General features: G+C 48.1%; 1 protein-coding gene across 2 annotated transcripts in view; it reads left to right on the top strand.

Annotated features, from left to right (window-relative positions):
* Nucleotides 1-1,207: 1,207 nt before the first annotated feature.
* Nucleotides 1,208-11,187, top strand: part of ASH1L (ASH1 like histone lysine methyltransferase) — a 62,710-nt gene continuing 52,730 nt past the window's right edge. For both annotated transcript variants that reach the window (XM_085082432.1, XM_085082431.1), the window contains exons 1-2: nt 1,208-1,369; nt 8,068-8,590. In XM_085082432.1, coding sequence (XP_084938558.1) covers nt 8,168-8,590 — 423 coding nt within the window. In that variant the 5' untranslated portion in view covers nt 1,208-1,369; nt 8,068-8,167. The remainder of the gene's footprint in view (nt 1,370-8,067; nt 8,591-11,187) is intronic.

The following is an 11,187-nucleotide window of genomic DNA, read 5'->3' as shown; positions in this document are numbered from 1 at the left end:
CCTCCAGGTCACAGTGCTGGCTCAGGGACAGTCTGTTTTTAATTTCTGAGGAGTCATCTGGATCCTCAGTATTGAATTTTGCATGCGTAATGCAAAAGCAATTTGCAGTTCATGGTTTCATTGCCAGGCTTCCAGGTATTGACAACTTAAATCTCTGCTGCAAAGACTTTGCATTTGTTTTTGCTATGGGTAGTTTAGTTCCAAGGATTTTTGTTCTTTTGGGTTTTATGTATGCATATTACTGTAATATAATTTTTTATTCATTTCTCCTATTTGTGGCAGACAGTGCTTTAAAACAGTAGTTAACAGAGATTACAAATGACTGTAGTAATTCCCATCAGACATTATGAGCATCTTCCCATCATTCCCAAGATAAGAAGGCCATGGAACTGTTGGAGCAAGTCTAGTGGAGACATCAAAGTAAATAAAGGGACTGGAGCACCTCCTCTGTGGAGCCAGGCTGGGATAGCTGGGAATGTTCAGCCTGGAGAAGGGAAGGTTGTGTGGAGACCTCACAGCACCTTGCAGGATTTGAAGAGGCTCCAGGGAAGCTGGAGGACTCTTTGTGAGGAACTGCAGTGATAGAACAAGGAGTAATGGGTACAAATTCAAAGAGGGAAAAGTTAGTTTAACTGTTAGGAAGAAATTCCTCCCTGTGAGGGTGATGAGGACCTGGCACAGGTTACCTAGAGAAGCTGTGGCTGCCTCTGGATCCCTGGAAGTGCTCAAGGCCAGGCTGTACAAGGCCTTGACTGATCTGGTCTAGTGGAAGATGTCTCTGGCCATGGCAGGGGGCTTGAGACTAAATGAACTTTAAGGTCCATTCCAGCCCCTTACCATCCCATGATTCCAGTTTCACGAAGAGGCTTTAATGACCCTGAACTGACAAGTGCGTGGGTGTGGCATTCAAGCAAGGATGACTTTGTGGCTCAAAAAACCACCTGCATCACTTTGAGGTAAAAAGCACCTTTTCCTTTCCCTTCTCCTCCCCGATCGGATCATCTTCCCCGGTGGGCGTGGTCTGCCTCTAGGGGGCGTGGCCAAAAGCGTGACCCAAGCAATAGGGGCGTGGTCTGGACGGGGCGTGGCCAGGCGTGACCGCCGCGCCCTCTGCCCGGGGGTGTGGCCGCGCTGGAGGCGTGGCTGGGCGCGGAGTGGGCGTGGCCGGCTACGGGGGCGTGTCCGTGCGCTCGCTCGCGGCGGAGCAGGAGCCGCCGCCATTTTGGTTCCGCCGCCTCGCTCGGCTCAGGCCCCGCCGCGGCGGCCGCTCGGTCCCGGTCCCGCCCCGGCCCCGTCCGCGCCCGGGCGGCCGCGGGGATGCGGCGCGGAGCAGCCCGTGCTCGGCCCCGGCCGCGCTGCCGCTGACACGGTGAGGAGCGGGCGGGCGGGCGGGCGGGCGGGGACTGGGACCGCCTCAGGCCCGCGGCCCGGGGGGAGGGGAGGCGCGCCGGGATCCGCCGCGGGGCCGCCCCGCACCCCCCCGCATCTCCCCCGGATCCCCCCCGCGCCGCCCCCGCCCTCCCGCGCCGCATCCCCGCACCGGGCCCCGGCGGCGGGCGCTGGGCATCCCCGGCGACGGCGGGGGATCCCCGGGGGCGGCGGGGGGGGATCCCCGGCAGGGCCCGGAGCGCAGCGTGGAGCCGGACGGGGAGCGGGGCGGGGGGTCCCTGCCAGCCGGGGATGGGCCGGAGGGTCCCTGCCAGCCGGGCCCGCGCCGGGAGGCACCGGGGGATCCCTGACAGGGACCGCGGCGAGGGGCGGGGGATTCCCGCTGGCAGCGGGGCCCGGTGACAGGAGCGGCGGCGGCGGGGCCCGGGCCCGGGGCAGCCCGCTGGGGCTGCGGGAGCCTGACAGCCGCGCTCGGCCGTGTGTCGGGGCCGGGATGTCACCTGCCAGCGGCCCCGGGGCTCCTGCTGGCCCCCGCTGCCTTGCCGAGCGGGGCTGTGCCCGAGGCTCCGCATCCCCAAAGTTCGGTGTTTCCCCGGGCGCGGCGCGGTCCTCCCTCGTGTGACAGGCGGGGGATGCGGAGCGCGGAGCCGGGGGTCTCCCTGCCAAATATTTGGGGTTTTTTGGGTTTTGGGATACTGGCTGGTTTACTGGGTCAGTGTCTTGTAGACTTTCTTTTCTTTCTCCCCCAAAATGGTACTTCTGAAATTTTACTCTCATTGCATTTTTAATTCTATTTGAGCTTTATTGACCATGAATTTGGGTTCAGGTGGTTGAGCCTTATCTTGGCCTTACCCATCTCTCCCATCAAAAGCCAAAATGTGTTCCCATCCTTGTCTCTCTCTTCCGTGGTCTCCTGACTTTCTAACTCCTGGTTTTGGCCCTTGGTTTGTGGTTCTTCACCCTGTTAATTATGTAGCAGAGAACTGGAAGCTACTTGGAATGTGGGTTTCCATCCGATGGCCTCAGGACACGCATTCACTCTCCTGGTAGTTGTGTGTTGTCAGGAGCCAGTCAGGGAAACTGGAGCTGGTGGGAGCCCCGAGAGCAGGGACAGAACCTGTGGCTTTACCTTCATCCATTGAAATATCCTCAGTTTTCACTTTCAGGAGCAGTGCACCTCCTTTCCTGGTTTATTTTAGCTGTGCCTCTTGCAGTAATTTAGGTTGCACCTGCAGTTGTTTTCTGGGAGTGTGGGGTTTTGGGGTGAATCCTGGAAGACTCGTGTTTCCCGTGGTCATCCTGGAGGATCTTGGGATCGTCCCTGGTGCCTCTGTGGGAACAGGGAAGTTCTGGCAGCTGCTTGAACATATGGGGAGAGATGGGCTCTAAAATGATCATCTGTCTGCCTGCTCGAGTTCTTAAGAAGTGTTCTTACTCAAAGCTTTTCTCAACTGTCTGAGAGTAATAAGAGAGATTTTTTTTTTTTTTGAGGAGTTCTAAGTCTAAAACATCTTGGTTTTAAAGACAAAATTACCACAACTTCTTTTTGGACTTGAATTCATTGAATTTGTTGCTACAGGCAGTTGGCAGTTGCCTAAAAAGGTTTGAGTGATAATAACCAGTGACAAAATTTGAGTTAAAATTTACGAAAAGAAGCTTTTCTCCCCAGTTGTTTTCAGAAGTTTAAACTGTCCTGGAATATATAAAAAGCAGTTTAAATGCTTGGTGGAAGAGACAGACATATTGGTATAAATGGCAGTGCTGTTGTCACAAGAGAAAAGTGGCAATAGCACATGTAGTTACTGAATTAAAGGTGTGTTTAAATAGATCTTGTTGTCTATAGGATTTTTGGCTTTTAAAAATGAAAACGATTTCTGCTGCTGTTGGAAGGGCTGGTGCTGTTGTGGACACATTCTCCCACTCCAGTGAGGTCAGGAGTCCCATCTGCAGCTTGCAAAGAGAAAAAATCTGTCATGAGACCTATTGTGATTATTCTGTAAAAGCAAAACCTGTGTTTGTCCCTGGTTTTCTGTCTGTTACCTGTGGCACAGGTGTGGCTGTCCTGGCACTGGGGTGGGTTGGGAATAACCAAAGGCATCTCTCTGGGGTTAAAGGGGAAGTCCTGGTTTGCTGTGACCCTTGTCTTTTACTAGATGGATATAAATAAACAGGTTTTGTCCAGAAAAATCCTCTGGAAGGCACTGGATGTAGAGACCTCTCAGGGAGCTCCTGACTCACACTGTAACAGATGGGATAATATTTTAGGAGAATTCCCAAACTGCTTTTCCCTCAGCTGCCAGTATTGGCTGATGCTGGGACTTGCAGCCTAAGGGTGGAGGAACCTTTGCTCCCATCAAACACGGGCTGGTTATGCAGATTTTAGCAATTTTGCATTCATTTGCTTATGAATAGGGAACCGACAGAATTATCCTGCACCTCCAAATTCAGCCCTGTGATTCCAGAGCTTCAGTCAGGTAGGGTGTGAGCTGGGGCCAGGTTAAGATACCACGAGAAACTCTATCTCTGCTTCCCAAGTTTTCCTCCCACTGGAGCATACTTGCAGGGTGTCATCATGTCTGTCCTCTGTCTTTCTTCCCACAAAACCCATGTCCTGCTCCGGGTGCTTTCCCTGAATGTGGCCTCTGCTCCCAGCACTTCTGTGGAATATTCTTCCTGACAAGACAGGTCCCCTGGGATTTCTGTCTGTCAGAAACACATCCAGCAGATTCCATTTAGAAAGTGTTTTATTTGTTACCTCCTGTAACACAGACAGGAACTTTATTCCTGATAAACGTCTCCATCTCTAAACATTTTAAGGATGCTCATGTACATGATCCAGGGACCTTAAGCTCCTGTTTTCCCTGCTCAGGGGATGTGATGTGGAGAAATACTGTAAGGCTTTATCCTAGTTTTTATTCTCTTTTTGAGAAAGACTTTCTGAGTGTGGTAGCTGTCTTCCTTAGCAAAGGAAAGCAGACAAGGAATTTGAGAGGGGACTGTGGGAGGCCACAGAGTTAGTAGTAATATTCTGGGATTTCAAACACTCAGCTGAATTGGTTTTAATGTCCCTCGGAGCTGAAGCAATGAAAAGAACCAAAAGAAAAATACTCACCTTCCAAATATGACATGACAGTGTGTTTTCATCAACAAAAGCAGCAGCAGGAGTGAAGGCAATGTCCTGAATTGAACAGAGGGGGAAATCTCAGTTAATATTGCTGAGGGGGTGTGGGGAAACATATCTAGTATCTGGCAGTAGAATCAACCCTTGGCATTTTCTTTTTGGGAAAGCAGGGGATCAGAAGAACAGAAATCTTAGCAGCTGATGGGCAGAAAGGGCTTGGGATGTGACACCAGGGGAATAAGGATGAATGCCAGGTATTAAAACTGTGTATGGCATTAGAGAAATCATTAATGAACACCACTTAGTTCCAGGTGCCACATGTCAGAATGGATGTTAAAATGCTTCCTAGTTAATTTTTTGGGAAGAATAATTTCAGGAGGGATTTGAGATCTACAGAACTTGCCGGCTGAGGGACTGGGACTTTGATGTGATTTGCTTTGTAGGGAGGTGGTGAGGACATGTCTTACTCATCACTTGAGAGGCCATGCAGGGATTTGGTACTGGATGGTTTTCAATCCAGCAAAGTTTTGTTAGTCTAGGATCCCATGGATGTAGGATAATTCAGGCTTGGAACTTCATGCAACAAATGTGGGAAGCAGAGACACAGATAAATACCTTGTATCACACGGTTAAATATGATTGGTTTAAGTCTAGAAAGTCCCAAATCATCTGAGTTTTCAGGGTAAATTCGTGCAGGTTTTTTTAGCTCCCTCTGAACTGTGGCTGTCACCAGTTGGCTGCTCATTTGCTTTGACATCCACAAGGTTTTAAGGCACAACCTGCACAAGGAATGGAACAGATCCTGCAGCGAGTGAGGCACACGGAGTGTGAGGAGTAGCACAGAGAAAGTAAAGTGAGAAAAGAAAACAAATAGTGGCATCACTGGGGAAACAGCTCCGAGGAACAGGAGCAAGGGAAGAGCCAAGGTACACTTGAGAACACCTTGGAGACAGAGACAGGAAGCTTGAACTTGATAAGGCAGGGAAGAAGCAGCATTGGGGGATTCAGGGAGATGAGATCCAAGTCACAGACACTGTGAATTAGTGGGGTAACTCGGGAGTTGGGAGAAGATTACAGTGATCAAGGCAAAATGGTGATTAGGGCCAGGATTAGCATTTTTGTTGTCTGTGTTGAGAGCAATTAATGGAAAAATAAATGAACTCTCTGTGTTTGTGGAGCCATCAATTTTGTGACTCTGTTTCTGGGATAGTTACTGATCCTCTTAGCACAGAGTAGGATGTGAGCACCGTTCCTCTGCTTTGATTCTTGCTGTGCACTTTGGGTCTGGCAGTTTCTAAGGTCAGTGTATGGGTCTTGCTGTTGGTTTCATATTTTAAGCTTATGAATTAATTTTGTTTGTAAGAAAATGACTGAAGTGTTGCTGCTGCTCTGCACCACAGTCCGTAGAGAAGGAAACAGTTGTGTGAATACAGATTTGAGAGTTGCATGATGGGCTGTGGGATTGTCCCTTCTCTTGGACTTGAATAATACAAATTCAGGCATTAGCTCAGAATCATTTAACTGCTGGCCAGTTTTCCTTGCACATTGACATATATGAAAAAGCTGATTTTTGGTGGCATGGTGAAGCCTGTTGGACTGGACATTGGGCTTTGAACTGGGCAGTGCCACTGATTCACTTTCTGTGTCCATGTCACACTGCTCTACCTTTTTTTTCTCCTTGTAAAATGGATATTTTATCTAATTACCTCTGGTCTTATGAGTAATAATAGCAGGTTTGATTTCTGAGGATGTGCGTAGTTGGAGAGCCAGAGCTGCAGATAGAAACGCCGTGAATAATGTGCACAGAACACGTGGAAATAAGTTTGTTTTCTCTGAGGACGTAGCCAGGGAAGCCTGGCTTTGTGACGGGCTGCATCTGGTGCTCCCAGCAGCATTTCTTCTGCCCCCACTAATCCTGGCATCTGTCCTCCAACCTGTGTCCACTGCAGTTGCCTTGGTGCTCTCTGGTGTCACCTTTCACATTCCCGATCCTTCCCCCTCTCCATGCAGTGCCTGTGCTCCAGAGCCACCCCAAAATCAGCTCCTGGCCTCTGCTTTCCCAATTCTTGTCTGGCCAGGGGGCCTGTGGGACCTGCTGCATGCTTGGGGCTCCAGTGGGCTCCTGCTGACCTTCCAGGAGGCCAAATGTCACAGAAAAGTGCTGAGCTCCTTTGAAACCTTTATTTGCAACTCATTTTGAAGTTCATTGGAACCACTGAAATCTTTCCATGGCGTTTCTCACAGTTCAGCCCTAATGATTGTAAAGAAGATAAAGACAGAATATTCAGGCTGGTTTAGTGCCTGTGATGGACTTTTCGGCAAACCAGTGTTTTTTCAGACCGGTTTCTGATCCATTTAATTTCAAAAATGGTTGAGGTATTTAAGTGCTGAAGATATTGAAACATTTTCTGCTTAGAATGCCCCTAAAACAAACACCTTCCCAGTACCTCAAGGGAGACTGCAAGAAGGATGGAAAGAGAATTTTACAAGAGCTTGGAGACAGGACAAGGAATGGCTTCATGGGGAGGCCCTGGCACAGACTGCCTAGAGACGCTGTGGCTGCCCCTGGATCCCTGGAAGTGTCCAAGGTTGGACAGGGCTTGGAGCAGCCTGGGATGGTGGAAGGTGTCTCTGCCCGTGGTGGGGGCTGGGATGAGATGATATTTAAGGTCCCTCCCATCCCAAGCCATTCTGGGATTTTTGTTTGCATGATAAAACTGCAGTGGGGACAGGCTTGGTTCATTCTGTGGCAGGGGGAGAAGCTCAGGGTCTATGTGTGAGCAGGGGGTCAGTGCTGCACAAGGGTCTGAGGACTCTCACAAACAACTTGACTCTAATTTGCTTTTGCTGTAGTTAAGATGAAAAGGTTCCCTCTATTATTTTACGCTAAATAGGTCAATTCTGTATTCATAACAGTGCCTGTGCTGGTGGAAGTGTGGGTTTCCCTCTTCCCATGCTTCAGGAAGTACAAACCAGTGTGTGAATGTGTTTGGTGGGATTGGCTTCTATTCTCCCATCCTTCTTCCTGAATTGTGAAAAGTCCTTAACTAACAAGCAGATTCTGTGGCATGTTTGTAAACTGATGCACATGTGGGTTAAGCTCAGCTTTCCTGGTGGCTCAGATAATTAAAACCAGAATATTTCCGGGGTTTGGATGCTTTCTCATGGGTTTTGTTCACCCCATCCTTCCTTAGATGCAGCAATTTCAGTGGACCCAGACTAAAAGTAGCAAGACTGGGACTAGCTGGGCTCTGGTTATAAATAAAATAAATACTTCGATGATCAATATTAAAATCTGTAGCCATCATTTGAAATGTCCTGTAGATGAACTGGGAATGATATTATAATATTCACATACTTCTGATTTTTCACTTATCATTTCAGTGTTTTACAGATAAATTGTGGTTTTGAAGGAGGTGACTGGGAGGGTTGGTGTCTCATAACATCAGCTGCTGTGCTTGTCTGAAATACGATTTTTGCTTTCTAATCGGTTTTAATATTAATTTAATTTCTGCTAGAAAATCCAAGTTTTTTCTGTCTGTTTTTTCCTCCCACAGAGTGAAAGATGTTGACTGCCCATAGTGGAACAGCTCTTCTGAGGAACATATCTCTGTAAATCTTCCCTAAAATCACCCGAAGGCAAATATTCCGCCTGTGATGGACCCTCGGAATACTGCTATGTTAGGCTTGGGATCTGATTCTGAAGGGTTTTCTGGGAAAAGCCCCTCTGTGGTAAACATTGGCACGTTGGTGGGCAAAGGGGAAGCAGAGCTCGAAGGTTGCACCAAGGACGAAGAGGACGGGAAGAAGAAGAGCCGGGAGGGGAACAGCACGGAAAGCGGGAAGAGCGAGGCGCTGAGCGATGCACAGCAACAGTTCTCCGTGAAGGAAACAAACTTTTCAGAGGGAAACCTGAAACTGAAGATTGGCCTTCAAGCAAAGCGGACAAAAAAGCCTCCCAAGAACCTGGAGAATTATGTCTGCCGGCCTGCCATAAAAACCAGCATCAAGCAGCCAAGAAGGGCTCCCAAGAGTGGGAAGATGACAGAGGAGAAGAACGAGCACTGTCCTTCGAAGCAAGTGAGTGATGTGTTTGTGGGGTGATTTGCAAGTCATGGTACTTTTAAACTGTGTTTAAAAGCTTCATCATCTCTGCACCGCTGTGTTCTACTGTTTGTCCATGTAACCTCTGATATTGAAGTGTCTGGAGTTAGAAATGGTTTGATTTTGTGGGCATTAGCAGGAAAAAGTGCTGTTTCACAGTTTGTCAGTTTGTTGTTTCAACAGTAATGAAGGATAATTCCCATGTTAACTTGAACTGGATTAATTTCTGAAAAGGAATGGTGAGATTTTTAGTCTCCTTTCTATAACAAAGTGAGGGGTCTTTGGGTGTCTTGTCTGTTTTGAGATGGGACTCTGGATGTGCTGTGCTTGTCCCTGGTGCTTGGATTTCTATTTTTTCCTACCTGTTAGAACCAGGTTTTTTTGCTGTGTCTTAGCTATCACTGCCATGAACGGCTCAAGCAGGGTCCAAAAAGTAACACAGACTTTTCCAAGTGGGTTAGAAACCAGCCTGGTGTTAACCTGCGTGTAAATGCAGTGGCTGGAGAGATGTGCCAGAGCTTTTCCAAACACAAGGAAGTAGCCATGCCTTGGGGATTTGTTTTTATGATCTCCATGATGTAATCAGTAAGAGCAGCAATAGCAGATAGGGAAAATAGGATAAATGGCAAGGATTACAAATATAGTTGCATAGATGCTAAACTTTTGAAGGGTTTGGTTACAACCTGCTCTTTTTTCCAATATACATGAAAGTTTTATTAATCAAATGCTAGAATATACCGTTATGTAGCACTGCAGGTGATTCAGCAAGGGAATCCAGGGAGGCCCTGGAAGTTGGAGTCCTTCCTTTGCAGGGATTGTCTGTTCAGGGGGCTTCTGCTCCAGAAGCTCCCAAGGCTGAAGAATTCCCATTTCTCCAGCCTGTGTCCTGTTCTCAAGGCTCTCTGCATAAATTTGTCCTGGCAGATCTCCTAAGGCAGAGCCTGCCCAAGGGGAAGGAAAATTCCTCACCTTGTGCTGAGGTGATGTCTGTGTGACATACCCAGACCTTTTCCTTTTCCCCTGGCACACCCTGACTGGAAATGGCCTTGAGGAAGAGTCACCTTAAAGAGATGTGAAATTTTGGGATGACCTCATTGAGGCCTTCCAATGCCTGAAGGGAGCTTAAGAGAGATGGAGAGAGACTATTTACAAGGGCCTGGAGTGACAGGACAGGGGGGAATGGCTTCCCACTGCCAGAGGGCAGAGTTAGATGGGATATTGGGAAGAAATTCATGGGTGAGGGTGGTGAAGCTCTGGCACAGATTGCCCAGAGAAGCTGTGGCTGTCCCTGGATCCCTGGAAGTGTCCAAGGCCAGGTTGGACAGGGCTTGGAGCAGCCTGGGATGGTGGAAATGTCCCTGCCCATGGCAGGGGTGGGATGAAATCTTTAAAATCCCTTTCAGCCCAAACCATTCTGGGATTTTGTGATTCTAAGTAATGAATTATGCCCTGACAAAACAAGTGTGCTGAGTGTTACGTGTAAGGACTAAAATTGCTTTTTCCAGACTCTGTGATGCACTCACATTGGGGTTTTCCTCCACTGGAAACAGAGGTGTTTTTAGTCAGCCTATTGAACAAGAAATTCTCAAGTGTACGTTGCGTAACTTAAAATTTTGGCAATGGCCTTTATTTTACATTCTTCCATTTCAGAACAAGCTTATTATTTCTAATGATGTTTCTAAGTTTGGCTTGAAAAACATCGGAAGAGTCGATTACAGTTTGTCATTAAACTGGTGGTTTTCTTTTTAATTTTTCTTTTTTCGTTTTTTTTTTTTTTTTTGACAAGACTCTATCGCAATGAGTTGAGTATTGGGCCAGTCTGGAATATCCAGCCAGTGATTTCTCTTGATGCCTGAATTGAGGTGGCACTTGCAGTTGAAAATCTCTTACTCAGGGGAGGTTTAGGTTGGGTATCAGGAAAAGGTTCTTCCCCAGGGGTTACTCGGGCACTGCCCAGGCTCCCCAGGGAATGGGCACAGCCCTGAGGCTGCCAGAGCTGCAGGAGTGTTTGGACAGCACTGCCAGGGATGCACAGGGTGGGGTTGTTGGGGTGTCTGGGTAGGGCCAGGGGTTGGACTGGATGATCCCTGTGGGTCCCTTGCAGCTCAGGACGTTCCATAATTCTCTGATTCTACACTCAAAGGGCACCATTGCATCTGGAGGCTTTCCCATTGCATCAGGAGATCGTGCCCTGGGAGTTTTTACCAGGGAAAACAATCAATATTTGAATTCGGATGGTGACAGCAGGGATTCTTCATCCTTGACATCTTTGTTTATACACCAGGATTTTTTTCCAGAGATCCATCCCATTTCAAATGGAAAACAGAAAGGGAGGCAAATATTAGTGATATTGTAGAATATTATTGATGTGATGCATGACACCGTTGATACCACAGCAGTTTTAAATTCCAGCTCCTCTTAGTGCAGTCACTGCTCTCCTGCCTGGCAAGCAGCCCCGGTGTGTGATGCAGAGGATGCAGATCTGTTGCATTAAATTTGCATTATTTACAAGAGTTTCAAATCCCTGACTCATGACAACTCACTTTAGATCCTCTGCTCTCTCCCAAATGGTT

The sequence above is a fragment of the Lichenostomus cassidix genome, chromosome 25 (genome assembly GCF_008360975.1).
Source record: "Lichenostomus cassidix isolate B80296 chromosome 25, HeHo_3.0, whole genome shotgun sequence".
Taxonomy (NCBI): domain Eukaryota; kingdom Metazoa; phylum Chordata; class Aves; order Passeriformes; family Meliphagidae; genus Lichenostomus; species Lichenostomus cassidix.
The sequence above is the reverse complement of the archived record's forward strand: the minus strand, read 5'-3'. Positions and strand labels throughout refer to the sequence as shown.